Source organism: Abramis brama (genome assembly GCF_963993115.1).
Source record: "Abramis brama genome assembly, chromosome: 3".
Classification (NCBI taxonomy): Eukaryota; Metazoa; Chordata; class Actinopteri; order Cypriniformes; family Leuciscidae; genus Abramis; species Abramis brama.
The window spans coordinates 31540380-31560364 of NC_139965.1; the positions used below are offsets into that span (position 1 = coordinate 31540380).

A 19985-nucleotide genomic window follows, 5' to 3' on the forward strand; every position below is an offset into this window, starting at 1 on the left:
ATGTTACAAAACACAATAAAATCTGAAGTTAACAACACAGTAGAAAGACTATTAATACACATGCTGAGCCAATGCTTTTTGTAAAGCTCAAGCAGGCCTGAGAAATTAGAACGCTTATAAGCTATATACACACACATTAGCCTACTAGGCAGAAAATTAACGCAATTGACTGAATTTGTTTCACATGACCTAAAAGCCCTTTAAACTCAAGGTGTTTACTGATATGTTTGAAATTAATTTTGAAGAAAAACATTTGGCCCACAAATTTCCTTACAAAACCAAAATATTATCTTTATTAGGGACAAATTGGCCTACTTGGAAATAGGCTAAAATATACAATACTTTTGATGAACCCTTTTTGGGCACTACATGTTTCCCATACATTAATTTCTTAGGTCACACAGTGTTGATGGCCTTAGTATTAAAATGTAGAGAATATAAATAATAACGACTGAGCAGGTGTGTTCTATTCACAATCTTAGACTGGTAGAGAGTATATAGATGTAGAAGCAGATCATGCCAAGCTTACATTTCTTTATTCTGCCTCTTTTCCTTTCAGAGCAATATTTTCATTGGCCCGTTATGAAATTGACACCCAGTGCCTGGCTATGATTGCTTGCTTATCTGGGACATCTTTTTTGTCAAATTTGTAAAGGAAATATGATCTCTTTTTCTGCCCAGCCACAACTTCTATATTGGTAACAATAATACTTCTCTACACTTCGAACTCTCTGTGGTTATTTTTATTCCAGCCACAACAAAAATGTGAAACATTAAGTATGAATAAAAACAATAGATAAAACACATTTAATCTATAATCACCTTTTTGAAAATTTTGGACAGCTTATATGTTTGATCATAATGCACTCATGTGTTTGTTGGCTGAAACTTTTTAACCAGCTGCATGGATAACACACTGATGTGAACTGCAAATGAGGCTCTAGTCGCATTAAGTATTAACTAATTAATTCCAAGCAACACATTGACAATAATGCATTCCAAAATCTGACTTCAAACACTGCTGAAAGAGTCAGTGAGCACGTTATCAAGGCTTTTGGCATGCAGTATTATTGATTTCATGTCAACCCAGGTGAAAAAGACATGGTATTAAAATGTATTACAAATATACTTGAAATTAAGTAGTATGTTTATAATACATTTATATTCCCAACATGCTTATATGAAGTGCATTAAAAATACATTGAATTGCATTCTAATATATTTCTAAAAAAGTTTACAAGAAGTACTTTGGTAATAAATATATGCTTAGTTACACTTTTAAGAAATATGCTAAACACAAGCATACTTTTAATATATTTCTAAAAAGTACACTACAAGTACTTTGGTAATAAATATATGTTTTGTTATATTTTTAAGAAATATGCTAAACACAAGCATACTTTTAGTGAAATTTTAGTGTATTTAAAGAAAACATACTTATGTTGCTCTTACTTAAAATACATTTAATGTGTACTTTGTTTAAGAACATAGCAAAATGATTAAGCTTTTAGTGTGTTTAAAATATATGTACTTTATAAACACTTAGGCCTACTGCAATATATTTTAAATGTAATATTTTGAAAAACATTTTTTACATTTACAATGTACCAACTTATAATGTATTATAAACAGTTGTCAACTATTATTAAGCATTGCAATAAGCATACTTAAAATTAATGTTGTTCACTTCTACTTGTTTGTAGGCTACTTGTAAAAGGCTACTTAAAAAGCTGTTGTCCATTACATGATACATTTGTACTACTGAAATTCCCACAAGGATTTCAACATTGTATTATTTGAAATGCATCATAGATAAATTTTCCAAAGATGTTTAAAAAAGTTTGTACTTAAATTGTACTTTAAATTCAAACAATACGCATAACACACGTGACTAGTCTTGATTGGTTCCAGAGCCGTTGAACGGTTGTGACTGGTTATGATAATGAGCTCCACCTCACTCAGAGAGCTTCCGTTTATCAGATATGCTGTGTGTGCGTATGTTACATGAATGTGATTAGATTTAGAAGTTTAAATTTAAACTGTTAAAAATATATAGAGCGATTGTGTCTCTTTAGAGGACTAGGAAGAAACCACGCGATTCATATGGATTAGGTGATGTTTTTGCAATTAACTTTTTGAATTGTGAACAGATTTGGTTCATCACAAAAACAGTTGGTTTAGGTTTTGCGCTCATGCACGGCTGCCTATGACGGCTGCACGCGAAAACCTCACAACACCCACCCCTGTCAGTGATTGGTTGGAACACTATTTATTTTGGTTTTGAGTGGTGGTGAAACCAACTGTTTTTGTGTGCAGATCTCAGAGCCTAGGCTGCCTACAGAGACGCGTTTTTTTGAAGGCATGCTTATGGGGCGGGTAGCTAGCGGATCGTTGAAAGATTAGATGAATGTGATCATTTATGTTTGGGCCTGAAATCGCTGATACAACCTTTAAGGGTGGGTAGGGGAGGGGGACTATTTAATAGAAAACGTAGTGTTGCTGTTAGCATAAATAAATAGCTCACTGTTTAGTTTAGTTTTTTCCTAGGGGGATAGTCGATACTATCATGATACTTGGGTGCCGATACGATATGTATTGCGTTTTATTTATTTATTTTTTAAGAATTGCGATTCTACAAGTATTGCGCTTCGATATTGCAATAGTTAAAACATACACTTATACAGACTGCACATGATGTATAAGATGAGTCATATTTACAAAAACAATTCATCACATCTTTCTTGAGTTTTATTTCAAAAGCATCATACAGTACTACATTCTCTTTAATAAATGATTCAATAACAAATAACAATTTTAACAGTCACTTGTCAATGTGTATCGATGTATGCGATAATGTAATCACATACAAACAATGTAATCGATAAATGCGTTATTTTAAGCGCCAAGTTTCTATCAAAAGCTGATTTACTCTTTTTATCGCTACTGTAGACATCAGTGTTTATATTCGAACTTTAAACTTTTATCTCAGTACTTCCATGATAATTTGACCTATTGTATCACAGAAATAATGATACTATGAGGTTGAAAAAATTGAGGCTGTTTCATGACAACTCTCTCTGGGTCAGCGCCAACAAAGATTTGAATGTTGCAATATGATTTTGTCAAAGGTTTAATGGACAGACGAAATGGAAAAAGATTGTGTAGGTGTTTGAATCGAGATCACAGTCTTTTAAAAGATTAATCATGCAGCTCTACTGTCTTATCTCTCTCTCAGCATATGAGTAGCATGAGGGCTTTTCAGTGCATTCAGTCTCACGTCGCTTCCACGCATCCACTTGAAAGGGATATTACGTCACTTTAACACTCATAGATAACGACACATTTCATCCACTGTTGAAACAAGTGACTAACTTCTGTCAACCTCATCTATAAGCAAGGACAAAAATAAAGCTATTTAATTTGAATTAATATCGATTCTGTAAGAAAAAGATTGCGACAGCTAGGTGAATAGATTTTTTTCTCCCAGCCCTACTGCTGAGTCTGTGAAGGGTTTTGATTATATTACCCACCAGGTACACTCTACTCGGTGTACTGTCGTTCTTAAAAAGAAAACAAATCGTTTATCATAATTTGCCTGCCTTATATGTGTGTGTAGCCTATATATATATATATATATATATATATATATATATATATATATATATATATATATATACACACTCACCTAAAGGATTATTAGGAACACCTGTTCAATTTCTCATTAATGAAATTATCTAATCAACCAATCACATGGCAGTTGCTTCAATGCATTTAGGGGTGTGGTCCTGGTCAAGACAATCTCCTGAACTCCAAACTGAATGTCAGAATGGGAAAGAAAGGTGATTTAAGCAATTTTGAGCGTGGCATGGTTGTTGGTGCCAGATTCAAGCTGATAGAAGAGCAACTTTGACTGAAATAACCACTCGTTACAACCGAGGTATGCAGCAAAGCATTTGTGAAGCCACAACAAGCACAACCCTGAGGCGGATGGGCTACAACAGCAGAAGACCCCATCGGGTACCACTTATCTCCACTACAAATAGGGAAAAGAGGCTACAATTTGCACTAGCTCACCAAAATTGGACAGTTGAAGACTGGAAAAATGTTGCCTGGTCTGATGAGTCTCGATTTCTGTTGAGACATTCAGATGGTAGAGTCAGAATTTGGCGTAAACAGAATGAGAACATGGATCCATCATGCCTTGTTACCACTGTGCAGGCTGGTGGTGGTGGTGGTGTAATGGTGTGGGGGATGTTTTCTTGGCACACTTTAGGCCCCTTAGTGCCAAATGGGCATCGTTTAAATGCCACGGCCTACCTGAGCATTGTTTCTGACCATGTCCATCCCTTTATGACCACCATGTACCCATCCTCTGATGGCTACTTCCAGCAGGATAATGCACCATGTCACAAAGCTCGAATCATTTCAAATTGGTTTCTTGAACATGACAATGAGTTCACTGTACTAAAATGGCCCCCACAGTCACCAGATCTCAACCCAATAGAGCATCTTTGGGATGTGGTGGAACGGGAGCTTCGTGCCCTGGATGTGCATCCCACAAATCTCCATCAACTGCAAGATGCTATCCTATCAATATGGGCCAACATTTCTAAAGAATGCTTTCAGCACCTTGTTGAATCAATGCCACGTAGAATGTTCTGAAGGCGAAAGGAGGTCAAACACAGTATGGTGTTCCTAATAATCCTTTAGGTGAGTGTATATATACAGTGAGGAAAATAAGTATTTGAACACCCTGCTATTTTGCAAGTTCTCCCACTTAGAAATCATGGAGGGGTCTGAAATTGTCATCGTAGGTGCATGTCCACTTTGAGAGACATAATCTAAAAAAAAAAATCCAGAAATCACAATGTATGATTTTTTAACTATTTATTTGTATGATACAGCTGCAAATAAGTATTTGAACACCTGAGAAAATCAATGTTAATATTTGGTACAGTAGCCTTTGTTTGCAATTACAGAGGTCAAACGTTTCCTGTAGTTTTTCACCAGGTTTGCACACACTGCAGGAGGGATTTTGGCCCACTCCTCCACACAGATCTTCTCTAGATCAGTCAGGTTTCTGGGCTGTCGCTGAGAAACACGGAGTTTGAGCTTCCTCCAAAGATTCTCTATTGGGTTTAGGTCTGGAGACTGGCTAGGCCACGCCAGAACCTTGATATGCTTCTTACAGAGCCACTCCTTGGTTATCCTGGCTATGTGCTTCGGGTCATTGTCATGTTGGAAGACCCAGCCTCGACCCATCTTCAATGCTCTAACTGAGGGAAGGAGGTTGTTCCCCAAAATCTCGCAATACTTGGCCCCGGTCATCCTCTCCTTAATACAGTGCAGTCGCCCTGTCCCATGTGCAGAAAAACATATATGTCATGCTTCACAGTAGGGATGGTGTTCTTGGGATGGTACTCATCATTCTTCTTCCTCCAAACACGTTTAGTGGAATTATGACCAAAAAGTTCTATTTTGGTCTCATCTGACCACATGACTTTCTCCCATGACTCCTCCGGATCATCCAAATGGTCATTGGCAAACTTAAGACGGGCCTTGACGTGCTGGTTTAAGCAGGGGAACCTTCCGTGCCATGCATGATTTCAAACCATGACGTCTTAGTGTATTACTAACAGTAACCTTGGAAACAGTGGTCCCAGCTCTTTTCAGGTCATTGACCAGCTCCTCCAGTGTAGTTCTGGGCTGATTTCTCACCTTTCTTAGGATCATTGAGCCCCAGTCCGAGGGAGATTGACAGTCATGTTTAGCTTCTTCCATTTTCTAATGATTGCTCCAACAGTGGACCTTTTTTCACCAAGCTGCTTGGCAATTTCCCTGTAGCCCTTTCCAGCCTTGTGGAGGTGTACAATTTTGTCTCTAGTGTCTTTGGACAGCTCTTTGGTCTTGGCCATGTTAGTAGTTGGATTCTTACTGATTATATGGGGTGGACAGGTGTCTTTATGCAGCTAACGACCTCAAACAGGTGCATCTTTTTATATATATGTTTTTAAGACTAGCTGCTATAGAAGAAAAACTGAAATCTTGAGAGCAGAGACAAGCGAAGAAGAGAGTACCAAGTCTGGTTTAATCTCATATCACCTCTGTTATAGAGATTTTTGAATCAGGCCTATTGAAAGGTGAAGTCTTGGTTGGAAAATGTTAGCAAAGTGTCCATTTCAGGTGTCTAATTTGTGCTGCTTTTGAGTCATTCATATAAAAATCTGTTTATTTAATTATTTTTTGGTAAAGCTGCAAGTCACTTGTCCTAGTTGTCCTGGCATACAATATTTTGCACAACTTCTAATTTCCTTAAATCTTTGCAACAGCGGTGAAGAGAGTGCATGTTAGCATGACCACAATAGACACGTTCATGGGAAATACCAGGTTTAAATAAACCACAATTATCAATATACAACATACCCTCTAATACTCACAGGTTGCTTTATTGCTGCAAATAACTATATCAGTGACTTTTTGATTGAACTCTGCTCACTGTAAGTTGTGTTGGGCTTCTTCTAATCTCATGTTCAATGTAACTCATAGAGTTCTGTATAGTGACGACAGAGGGTAAAAATGGACACTCATGTCTAGCTTGATGAGGATTTAGTCAAAGCTTTGAAAGGTAAACTGAGAAGTCGGAATTCTAATGCATTTCTATGCAAATTATTATACATTCAAACATGAATACATGGAAAAATGACGAACAAAAACAGATCCTGTGATAAAGCAGTCTTCAAATACTAGTGTCTGAACCACAAGCCCTCAGTTGCAGAAAATGTGAGTCACACTCAAAGAAGTGACCATCCACTTGAAGATGAAGATGTGACATTCAAACTCCTCTGTTTCTTTGGTTCAGCCATTTGTAGGCCTAAGTTTGTAAATAATGCATTATTCACTTCTGCACAGTTTTTCTGTAACCTATTTTTATTTTTTCAGAAAATTGCATTGTGATGCTTATTTATTTAGAGATGTAATATGCATAGTGTACTTTTCAGTAATACAGGTATAACTGAAATGTTATACAAAAAATAAATTAAAAAATATAGCTCTGCCATAGCATTTAACTGATCTTCGTTATAATGCATTTTGTTCAAGAGATTATATGCTGCTGTACTTTTTTTTAATGTACTCTTATATATTTATTTTACAATGTACACAACAAGATACTATATTTAAGTTTTCTTGATTTCAAAGTCTGTGTATGTCTTAACATTTATTTTTAATTATTTTTGCACTTTTAATATACCATTTTGAATACTGTAAAACAGCTTTATAATAAACTATTAGTGTAATGCTAATACATTTTTAATGAGCTGAAATGCTATTTAAATGTTCTTGAAGTACATTAAAATGCTTCAAATATATTATAACTAGTTTAAGATATATGAAATGAACTATAAAGAAATACACTTAAATACACTTGAAGTGGTTCCATTTTAGCACAATTTAATTTATTAAAATATAGTGCAAATAGTTTAAAATGTAATATCTTGAAATACACTTAATATATGTGAAGTTGTTTCAAAATAATACATTTAATACGCACTTAGTGTAGTACAATTTAAATATATTAAGTATGTCCAAAAAAAAAGCACAATTTAAATATATTTCCTTTCCATGTACGAGTAACAGATATGGAAATGAATGCGGATATGAATTCAGGAACTTATTGTTTATATTTTTTTATTTTTACATAAGTTCCTAATTCTTAGTATATCTAACAAGCTGTTGGAACTAAATCGCCTTATACCTGTAAAACACACCCTGGTGAAAAAAAAAAATATGTATACTTGCAGCCAGACTAATTATCAGTATACTTCAAGTGTTGTGTTAATGATTAGTTAACTTATAGTGTGCTATTTTGAAACAACTAATTTTGTACTAAGTATATTTTGGTTGTAATTAGATTGTAGTAACGCATAACTTTAAATGTATTTAGTGTACGTTTGTGAGTTAAATTGGAACAATTTCAAGTATACTTAGTATACTTTAAGTATATACCTGTGTAGGGACTAACTACATCCTTGATTAGTGATATTAAAGTGTACTTTATTTGTGATACAAGTACATTACAAATTCAACTTTTAAAATACCTAGAGATAGTAAATTTTTTGTTAGTATATTTGCAATGTACTATCGAAAAAGGGAATATATTTCAAATACAATAAAGTATACTTTTTTTCACTAGGGCACGCTTCACTAATGGACCCGTTTAACAAGTGGGTTGTTCTCAAGTGGAAGTTGTCAAAGCTGGGTAAAATTCTATAGTGGTGAATGGAAACTATAACAAATATAATTTCTGCACTCACCACATTTGATATACAACAAGATATCAAATTTGCCATCACTCCCTCAGCCACTGAATTAGAAACACTCACACAGCAGCTTTAACACAAAGTATGTACATTAAATAATTTCAAATGTCTTGAAAAAAAATATTATCGTAAATATATATATATATATATATATATATATATATATATATATATATATATATATATATATATATATATATATAAACTTAGCTAGATTTACGATGTTATTAACTTCGGAAAGTCACCACAGACTGTGAAAGAGGTCCGTACGAGTCAGTTGTATTCAGGGGACACTGTGTATCTTTGGAAAATCATTACTAAATAAATTATTATTAACACTTAAATTTAGACAAATATTTTTGTAATAAATGTTTTTAGTGCACCAAATAAATATACGTTGTATACACAATAGGTTTACCTAGTACCTGCAGCTTACAGCTGTACTAATGAAAAGGGCCGAAACTTGGGAAATGGCCTTTAAGTTCCATTTGGAAATCTTACTCGCACACTCATTTTCTATGGACTCTTCTTCTTATCTGCAGCCCTACAGATCGGCCCTTCCACAGCCCGCAGGAAAGAGGCCTTAACCAGAATGCCACTTCAATTCCCCTAACTCTAGAATATAATGCACTGGGTCCAGATATTACGATATGAAACCAAACTAGAAAAAAAAAATAGGCTAATTATACTAACAAACTTATACAGACCAAAAACATACACATTCTTTATGATATATGCTGCAGCTACTACTACCAGCCAAAGCACTAAAAGTATATTAATATTTATTGACAAAATACATGCTAGACAACCGATAATCACATTATGTAGCCCCATTAGTCTCATGTCAGACTAAACATTACATGTTTAAAAAAAAAAAATATTACATTAGTATAATAATAACTTTTAAAGTGCATGTAAACAGACTTAAGGAACTAAATTCTGGTTGGATCAAATTAGATTTAATTATACACAGATGCAAGCGTATTTTCAAGTGCTAACAAAGTAAATGCTGCATAGGGAAGTTAAGTACTGAAAGCAGGGTGTAACATTCAGTTTTTGAGGTTCAACATGTTTCAGCAATATTTTCTCTGAGAATGTCCATCACTTTTAAAAACGAAAGCCTTAAACTTCCTCATTTCAGATTTAGACAAGCTTGGTTTCTGCAATACACCCTGCTTTGACTGTCCCTATCTAAAGAGGGTCAAAGATCTCAAAATACACACTGCACAGACAGCTCATCACCGTATCTGTCTGTAGAAACACTGTAGGGGTGTTATTAGAGTTGCCTTTAAAAAGAGGATAGCATTACTGTAATACAGTAAAATGGTCACATGTACTATAGGGTATATGCACAAAGAACATTGTTTACTGTATGAAATGTTTGTGCTTATGTTCCACACTATATTTGAATCATTATAGACTGTAATGATTTCCAATTTTAGGCTACAAAGTATATGCAAATTCAGGTGGCAGACACCATATTTGCATGTTACTGTTACTTCTCCATTTGGTCAAATGATATACAGATAAACCTACAATCTTTCCCAAGTCATGATGAAAGACTACCTCACATAACACTGATCTGAGTGGGTGTTTCAAAAGTCTGTGTGTGCGCGCCAGAGAGAGAGAGAGAGAGAGAGAGAGAGAGAGAGAGAGAGGAGAGAGAGAGAGAGCAGAGAGAGAGAGAGAAGAGAGAGAGAGAGAGAGAGAGAAGAGAGAGAGAGAGAGAGAGAGAGAGAGAGAGGAGACGAGAGAGAGAGAGAGAGATAGAGAGGAGCATGTATGTTTTGAACTTTTGTATAAAATGTATAAAAACCTTTTACTACAGATTTAGTAAAACAGACAGTGTTTTGGAAATGAAGGCCGAGGCATGTCATGTAGACAGTCAGAGACAGGACAGGAAATGAGAATAAGATATAGAGAGAGACAGACCAAACAACTACATGAATAACGATCATCAAAAAATTGAACTGCCTAAGAGTCTTTACAGTTGAAATACATGTAATATTAGTCTTATGACCAGTAATTGTACACAATACAAGTTACATAGAATAATGGCTTTAATCGCATGTTAGCATAAATGTTACATTATTGTTGTTTAATTTATGACGCCTGACATTTCACAGTTGTGGCATATTTCAACTAGCCATGCCATACAATAAACCATTGAATACTGTGAATGAACAGACCAGAATTTACATTTAACACACAACTGTAATCTATTCCACCCCAGGATAGGCCAGAATCCTTCTACAAGAGGGCATTATAAACTGGACACAAGCATTTCTGCAAATACACAAAGCCTAGCTTTATCTGACAGACGACCTCAATTCCAAACTTAGGGAAATTGTACTGAATTTCCAAATTTTAGAAATAAAGAACATTTTTAAGTAAATTGCACAATTGCGGCCCGCACTTCTGTTTTATTTACTTTTTCAGCTCAATCACTTATCATCAGTGTTAGGCAAAGCAACTCAAAGCTATCAAATTTTTAACAAGCTACAGATCATGAGTAGCTATAGAAGACAAACATTAAAATAAAACATTCTGAACTATAAACAATATTAGTACAATAATAATAAAAATATATATACATAATTTATATATATATATAGTTCCAAACGTGTGTAACTGTGGCATTCACAGGACTCTATAGAACTTGAAATATTACAAAAAAGATCTGTGGCGGTGCCATAGTCCAGTGATGGTATCAGATGGTAATACTATACTTTGATATACCATGGTAGAGAATGATTACCATATTTATGTAATGTTCATAAAAATATTACATTTTGGTACGATAACAAGGTATGTTTTGGTACTTTTAATGTTTTGTACCAGACACACAACCTGACAGCTGAAATATTGTCAGGGAAAATGTAATGCTCTAGGAATTTTAAAGTAAAGAGTAAAATATCTTATAATTCATGAAAACAATTGATTAAAAATCTAGATTAAAATTAAATTAAAAATCATAATTGTGTGGAAAACTGATGATCTTATTAAACTGTTGCAAATATTTTTTTCTGTGTCATTTTTTTAATCATAAATAATTTATTATAGTGCACAGCAAATTCTGTGAGAACATTTCATTTAATTAAAGTATAATTGAATATAGCAAATTATCCCTGCCTTCAGCCTGATGCTGGAAGATACTCTAGTATGGACGATGAATAGATGAATACAGCAATTTAAGTCTACTTTTATTTATTCATTTTTAATCCATGCATGTAACTCAGGATACGTACAATATGCATGTCAAGTTATCCACCCATCCAGCCAAAATGGCCTAGTGGATAAAAAAATATTCCTGCTGTAAAAGAATTCTTTTTCAAATAGCAACACCACCCATTATAACGGTTATCGCAATAGATGGCTGCAGTGATTAGAAATGAGAGGGGGATCAGTGGGGGATGTAGATGCACACCGCTGTTTCTTTTCCCTGTTCCGCAGCTCTACGTCACAGTTTCCCCTATTCTCTTCTACTGCCCACAGCAGTTTATTCTTCCTAATTGGGCTGGGCATTATTTTCATGAGACATTCATGCAAAACACTGTACTTTCCTGATGGTGTTAATTGCTGCACATCAAGGATTAAAGGAACTTGGCACGCACATTTGCGCAAGAGGATAGAACAGAGGTTTCCTCTATATCAGGCCGTGGAATCATCATTTGGTTTCTTGTAAATCAGTGCAGGCAATTCCTTAAAATCACAGGCCTTATCTAAGTCTGGACCAAACTGTCCATGACGTCTCCACCCAAGTTACACCAGTAGCTCATAAGATTATTGGTATCAATTTACCAAGGCACTGCTTCGGTTTCAGAAGCAACAGGTCTAAAACGAGTCAAACGACAACACAAAATTCTTTTGAAACAACAGAAGTGAACTTCATATGTAAAAGGTGATACCATATCACACCATCACAGGAAGGGGCAGAATCCTGTATCTGGGTGAGGTTAATTTATTGATTATAAGAGAAACAATTTAATCCATAAAGCACTGTCAAGAGAAAAACTATTCCAGAAATGATTGCTGTCAGCTTGCCAGTGTGTCACACCAACGCATGCTGAGATGAGATGAACATAAGAATTTGCATAGATAATTGTTGCACTTCTGGTTAAACAAAATATCATGGAAAATATTCACACATACATATTTTATATCACGATTAAGCATTAAAAAAACTACTGAAGCAAGCCATCTTAGAACGGTCATTTTAATTTAACAGATAGATGGAAATATTATCAGCTTACTAATCACTATTCACAACTGTGCGATGTGCACTAATGTGCAGCTGTGGTCAGGTTTTGGGGAAGAGTTTGAAAAAGTTTTGGGGAAGAGTTTGTAAGTAGGAACATAATTATTGACAACTTTCCATGAACCAACTTTTGAATCAGCTCAAAACAAAATGTGTCAATTTGCATAATTTTAATTGAATTCAACTGAATTGAACATTGTTCTTTTTGTTGTCTCATAAAACGCAGTTCAACACACGCCAGATCGTTTCATTATATTTCAAAGTACAACAAAACGCAAATCGAAGTTCCAAAACAACGTTATTAAAAACTCTTGAGAGAAGTTCAGAAACTCTGACGAAGTTCACTCACACAGGATGTCATATACAGACAAGCATGATTAACTTTAATAGAGACACGAAACCAGCAGATAGTCTGAAATAGCAGCTTTGAAATGAGAGACGAACGCGGATCTAAAACATCAACTCAAACACTTGTACACTTACCGAGACGAGCACAGCAAACAAGACAGTTGCACGGAAGACACTGGCCAGAAGTAAATAATGCTGACCCATAGTGGCAAAAAAAAATAAAAAATGTTTATGTCATTTCATAATTTGGTTAATTTCTCAGTCTTTGTTATCTATAAAACTGTCTCTATCTATTGTGTGCGATGAAAAGGCGAGATGCTGCTCATTCCTGCTTCAGGTGCTCATAAACTTTTCTCATCTCGACTCTTTCTCTTCTCTGGGTGATGTGGGCGGGGCGAAATGCCACGCCCATCGATGTCTTTTTATGCTTTATCCAGCACAGACTAGACATCAACATTTGTAACAGCACCAGCGGACGTTCACCCTTAATAAAATCCTTTTGCAGGCGTCAGTTTGGCAAGCGCGGCTGAGCCTTCTCAAAAATGCATTCAAAGGGAACAACGAAGCTGATATAGCCTAGTTAACCGTTGCTTTAATCAATGTAGCCTAACTAAAAATGTGCAGAATTCAAATGCATAGGCTGTGTATCATCTTCTTTTATAACGTTTAGCACAGGCACGTTTTAATTTACATTTCTGCATTTGGCAGACACTTTTATCCAAAGCGACTGCATTCATTTTATCAGTAAAACGACCCATGACCTTGGTGAAGAGAAACTTTAAAACGTAGCCAAAATATTGATGAAGTGCAAATGAATAAGGATCTCAAGAGACAGAATGAGACTGAACAACAAGACCATAAAGTTGCTATAAAGGAGGGGAGGATGGAAATAGATTAGATGGAAGGGGGCTCTCTATTCATAAATGCAAGTGGTCATGGTAAGCATATGGCACTGTTTTGTCCACTGATTTGTTCCGTTGATTTATTGACAAGTGTTGTGTTGGTGATCAGAGAGATTATACCATGTCATCAAGACTATTGATATCTATATCAGAATGTAATCATTTGTGTAGGTGAGAATAATTACAGTAAATCTAAAAATCAAACCAGCTCCAAATGTTTGTTGTCTCCAGCAATATTAAAGACAGAGTAGGTGATTTTTCTAGAAATCTTTTTTTTTTTTTATGCTGGTTAAAAGTCTCTTCATATCCTGATAGCAATCAAGTTAAGTGGTCTGTCATCTGTGAGAGGCGTAGTAGGACCATAAAATGTTTGTCCAATCATTGCATTTGGTCCGAATGCAACAATACGTTGTCCTACCTGCCTGTCAACGTATGTATTTTCATATCTCCGTGCGTCCTGCTTGCGCAGACATCACACGCCATCAGCAGCTCTTCAGTGTGTTCATGTTTTCACTAGCAGACGTCTGATCTTGACGGATTGGACAGAAGAAATTAACTTCTGTGAAAGAAGGCAGAGCCTCAGCGCATACCTACCTAATGTAATCGCCACGGACCAATGGTAGTACAAAGGTGTTTACCAGCTGAAGCGAACTTTTCCGGAAAGCATGCTGTTTGAACTCCCAAAACAAACTCCAATCAAAGTTCATTTTGGCCTGATTTTGTTTGAAATTACATAACATCAGTTCGTTCTTCGATTTCGCTTGAAGTATATCAGGGCCTTTAGACAGACGTCAGTCACCGAGCACCGCAACCTAAACAGCAGCCACCTCTTACAGTTCCTCCTGAACCAAAATAACAAGCTTATGCTGCGTTCATGCCATAACTGCTGTAATTTGGAAGAGATCAAATCCTGTGACGTTATAAAAGCAGTTTGTGACTCAGGTTGTTCAATGGCAACACTATCAATGCCGAAATTAATCTGCAGCAGTCAGGTGATACAGGTCAGTGCTCTTTAAGTTGTTTATGTTCATTATTATTGTAATGCTATGTGCTTTGAGACTAGGGTGGCCATTTCCATAACACCAAAAAGGAGGACACTTTAGTAAGGCATTTAGTGAGGCAAGAATAATTGCATAGGAACTCGCAACTACAATACAATTTTGTCCATCATATCGATGATATCATGATACAGTGATTCTGAAATAGTCTATTTATTGCCAGACAATTTGATCTACGATATATCTTGGTGTAGACCTATGGCTATGTGTAACAGAAGAGGCAAAAAAGTGTTTGCTCACAGTATTTGTATTTATTCAAGACATTGTGATGTCTGTTTCAAAAACTGACCACTGAGATGAACCTGTCTTGAAAAGTGCACAGTGCCAGAAAACATAACATTTCTGGACTTCTGGAAATAACAGAAATACATAAATAAACAATAATGAATGCGAAAAATAAATAAATACACATTTCAGTTCTTAAAAAAGTTCAGCCTCTGCAGCAGCTCAGACGACACCAGCTCCTCTAGGGTCATCATGGCCAAATTTGTGCTCTTTTGTCCATTTCGGATTAAATGAGGTCTGAGTTTCGGCATGTTAAAGTTATGATATGATGTAGCCAGCATGTGGACTCCACTACGTGGAGGCTTGTTTACGTTTTTAACCAATGATATATCAGATATTTATTTGACACCGCTTTCAGCCAATCATTTGTTTGACCAGAGATCTTACAGCATTAGACGCTATGCTGCTGTAATTTTGTTGCATATAGTTCATTGTGTCACATTACTTAGCCCAGCATTTCAGCCTTCCTGTTTCTCAATTAGGACTGTCGTGTTTCCGGCTCCTAAACACTAGATTGAAAGATTACTTTTCCATACAAATACTACTATATAAGTATTTACAGTAAGTAGGTCTTTGAATTGCCCACACAAGATTTTTTTATTGGCAATGTTGTGGAGCCGTTTTAAAAAGAATGTTGAAAAACATATCAATCCAAAGGCCCTTCCTTATTCATGCAGAAATCCAGATAATCAAGAGTTTGCTAACTTTTTTTCCCCACTGTAAGTTTTTATTTTGTTCATAAACAGTTTAGCAGCAATCTTGATGATTTGGTACATCAGCCCCATAACAGTGTTGTATTGTAAATGCTTGTGGGTGCAGTTTTTTTTCTGTTTCAAGTTTCACTGTTCTCTGTGTTGCAACAGTTTTTCTTTTTTGGGGGTGGGGTGTGGGGTCTCAGTCCTGTTCAGTGCTATGCAGTCTCATGGGTAACAGAAAGCAAGAAAGAGTAGGGCAAATGCAGTGACTAAACAGGAAGTGGTCATACATAGAGATCTCTGGTGGATGAAACAGTGAAACTCTTATCTCCCCGCTCACAATGGAAGCTTTTTTTTTAGACTGCACTGATCATAGAATAAGCGCTTCTGTAAGCTGCAGTTTTATTTCCTTTGCTGAAAACTTTGCATATGTATAAATAGTCTATGGATGTTTGTAAATTAATTTTGCAAGTATAATGTAATTTTTTACATTTTCTAAACTTGCCACGACAATGGGTGTTGTGGGTGGTTGTCAGAGCATTAGTATGGGGAGGTTTTTTTTCTTTCTTTTTTCTTTGTTAAGTGGTTTTAGGTTGTTGTTGGTTACTGTTTGTCCAAGTCAAAAACAGTTCAGTTTTGATATTCTGGTTCCTAGATATGGCTGGCATTCCTCATTCAATGTACATCTTTTTTTAATCTTTTTTTTTTTCTCCAGGTAGGCCAATAAATATGATCATTTATAAAAGTAATACCATCCTCCACAACAAGTAACAAATTTAAAGAATCACTTGTTTAAGTTTCAGCAAAAGAACTGTAAAGTAAAAGGCCTTTTAGTATAATACCCAAAACATTTCTCTTCAAGTCGTGGTACATTTCTTGTTGCTGTGAAATCTTTACTGATTTTTTGTAAATTTAAGAATAACTTTTATATTGTTAGTATAGTACCCTAGTGGAGAAAAACCTATACCAAAATCTATTTAAAATACATTTATTTCATAATAAATATACTACAAAACAATTAACATATTTACTGACATATCGCTTGAGACTTACTGATATAAATATTATAATTAAACTTTATTTGGAGTTCTTTATTGCACAATGCACATTTCTTAATATTAAGCCTAAAATGTGTTTAATATCACATAAACTTGCAATAGTTCCACTTTAGCACAATCAAATATAAGTATTTCTTTAGTTGGACCTCAGCACTTTTTCTGGATAACTTAAGTGCATTAAGTACAAAATGAGTTGTTCTAATTTAGCAGACTTTAAGTATACCAATTTAGTATACTAAAAGTACTATGCAGGGTATTTATATTAAGTACATAAATATGTAAATGTATTTGTAGTATATAAAAGTATTTGAAATACATTTTAGTATTTTTATTTTTCACTAGGGTAGCTGAAGCAACTTAGGTTTACATGATTATCCATACATAATTTTTCAATGAAAAAATCATGTTAAAATGTATCAAATATGCTACATCATGATGTTGAGGAACGTTTAAATTGTGCATCTCTCAATCATCATTGTATTGCATTGCATTATATGTTTTGCTACTTACAATAAAAACTACAGATATTTGATCATAAAACAAATAATAAAATAAGCATTTCAATGTCATCTTACTGACATTATTAGGAGATATAGAGTGACAACTGATATTTATATGCAATTTGTGTTAGTAGTGTGCTGTTCTGTTATAAAGATCTCATTGGTTTACATTACAAACAGTTATCAGAATTCCATCTATTGATGAATAGAATTTTCATCTATCCATCTTCATCTATTTCATCTAGTGTTTTTTCTTACTTAAGGCCTACTCAAATATGATTCTCAACTATATATGCAATATATATAAAGTTATATATAACTTTTTTTATATTTCTAAATAAAAAACAATCTGTTACATTAAAAAACTTTTTTTCTCACTATTATTTCATATTTCACAGGGTTTGAAGTCAAACTTAAGCTTTTTGAACATAGAAATAAGTGTAGAAATAAAATTGCCTGGGGTTCTGTTCTGTTTGGACAGTATTTTTTAGCAGCAGCAGCATCATATATAGCAGCTGTATCTAGGCTTATAGCACCCTTTCCACAGAAACAGAAGCCATAGCCAGCCTACCTGTGCCATTCCTCCCACAGCCAAAGCTACAGTGAGGAAAATAAGTATTTGAACACCCTGCTATTTTGCAAGTTCTCCCACTTAGAAATCATGGAGGGGTCTGAAATTGTCATCGTAGGTGCATGTCCACTGTGAGAGACATAATCTAAAAAAAAAAAATCCAGAAATCACAATGTATGATTTTTTAACTATTTATTTGTATGATACAGCTGCAAATAAGTATTTGAACACCTGTCTATCAGCTAGAATTCTGACCCTCAAAGACCTGTTAGTCTGCCTTTAAAATGTCCACCTCCACTCCATTTATTATCCTAAATTAGATGCACCTGTTTGAGGTCGTTAGCTGCATAAAGACACCTGTCCACCCCATACAATCAGTAAGAATCCAATTACTAACATGGCCAAGACCAAAGAGCTGTCCAAAGACACTAGAGACAAAATTGTACACCTCCACAAGGCTGGAAAGGGCTACGGGGAAATTGCCAAGCAGCTTGGTGAAAAAAGGTCCACTGTTGGAGCAATCATTAGAAAATGGAAGAAGCTAAACATGACTGTCAATCTCCCTCGGACTGGGGCTCCATGCAAGATCTCACCTCGTGGGGTCTCAATGATCCTAAGAAAGGTGAGAAATCAGCCCAGAACTACATGGGAGGAGCTGGTCAATGACCTGAAAATAGCTGGGACCACCGTTTCCAAGGTTACTGTTGGTAATACACTAAGACGTCATGGTTTGAAATCATGCATGGCACGGAAGGTTCCCCTGCTTAAACCAGCACATGTCAAGGCCCATCTTAAGTTTGCCAATGACCATTTGGATGATCCAGAGGAGTCATGGGAGAAAGTCATGTGGTCAGATGAGACCAAAATAGAACTTTTTGGTCATAATTCCACTAAACGTGTTTGGAGGAAGAAGAATGATGAGTACCATCCCAAGAACACCATCCCTACTGTGAAGCATGGGGGTGGTAGCATCATGCTTTGGGGGTGTTTTTCTGCACATGGGACAGGGCGACTGCACTGTATTAAGGAGAGGATGACCGGGGCCATGTATTGCGAGATTTTGGGGAACAACCTCCTTCCCTCAGTTAGAGCATTGAAGATGGGTCAAGGCTGGGTCTTCCAACATGACAATGACCCGAAGCACACAGCCAGGATAACGAAGGAGTGGCTCTGTAAGAAGCATATCAAGGTTCTGGCGTGGCCTAGCCAGTCTCCAGACCTAAACCCAATAGAGAATCTTTGGAGGGAGCTCAAACTCTGTGTTTCTCAGCGACAGCCCAGAAACCTGACTGATCTAGAGAAGATCTGTGTGGAGGAGTGGGCCAAAATCCCTCCTGCAGTGTGTGTAAACCTGGTGAAAAACTACAGGAAACGTTTGACCTCTGTAATTGCAAACAAAGGCTACTGTACCAAATATTAACATTGATTTTCTCAGGTGTTCAAATACTTATTTGCAGCTGTATCATACAAATAAATAGTTAAAAAATCATACATTGTGATTTCTGGATTTTTTTTTTTTAGATTATGTCTCTCACAGTGGACATGCACCTACGATGACAATTTCAGACCCCTCCATGATTTCTAAGTGGGAGAACTTGCAAAATAGCAGGGTGTTCAAATACTTATTTTCCTCACTGTATGTATAACACCGCTATAACAGCAGCAGCAACCACACCAGCCTCTGTAGAGAAATGCCACACAAACCACAGAAATATTTACATGAGAAATATTTCTAGAGTGTGACAGCTTCTTCAGTCTCATAACCAAAGTGCCAAAAGTGTATTGTTACCCAGGTCCCCAAAACTCATGCTACGATTGCGTATGATGACCACGAGTGGCGCTGCTAACGTTTTTATTAATGCAGCATGCAGGCTATAGTTTAGCACCACTAGATGGAAGCAGTTACTAGAAAATGAAGTCTGTGGGTTTCCAGTAATAGAAAATTATGAATACAGTTTTTTCCAATTGCTAACACACTAAAATGACATGCAC

The 19985-nt window shown here is 35.7% G+C and overlaps 1 protein-coding gene across 1 annotated transcript in view; it reads right to left on the bottom strand.

Moving 5' to 3' along the window:
* Positions 1 to 13290, bottom strand: part of ptprja (protein tyrosine phosphatase receptor type Ja) — a 30772-nt gene extending 17482 nt beyond the window's left edge. Inside the window, exon 1 of the mRNA XM_084109637.1 lies at positions 13060 to 13290. Coding sequence (XP_083965763.1) covers positions 13060 to 13128 — 69 coding nt within the window. The 5' untranslated portion in view covers positions 13129 to 13290. The remainder of the gene's footprint in view (positions 1 to 13059) is intronic.
* Between the last annotated feature and the right edge of the window lie 6695 nt (positions 13291 to 19985).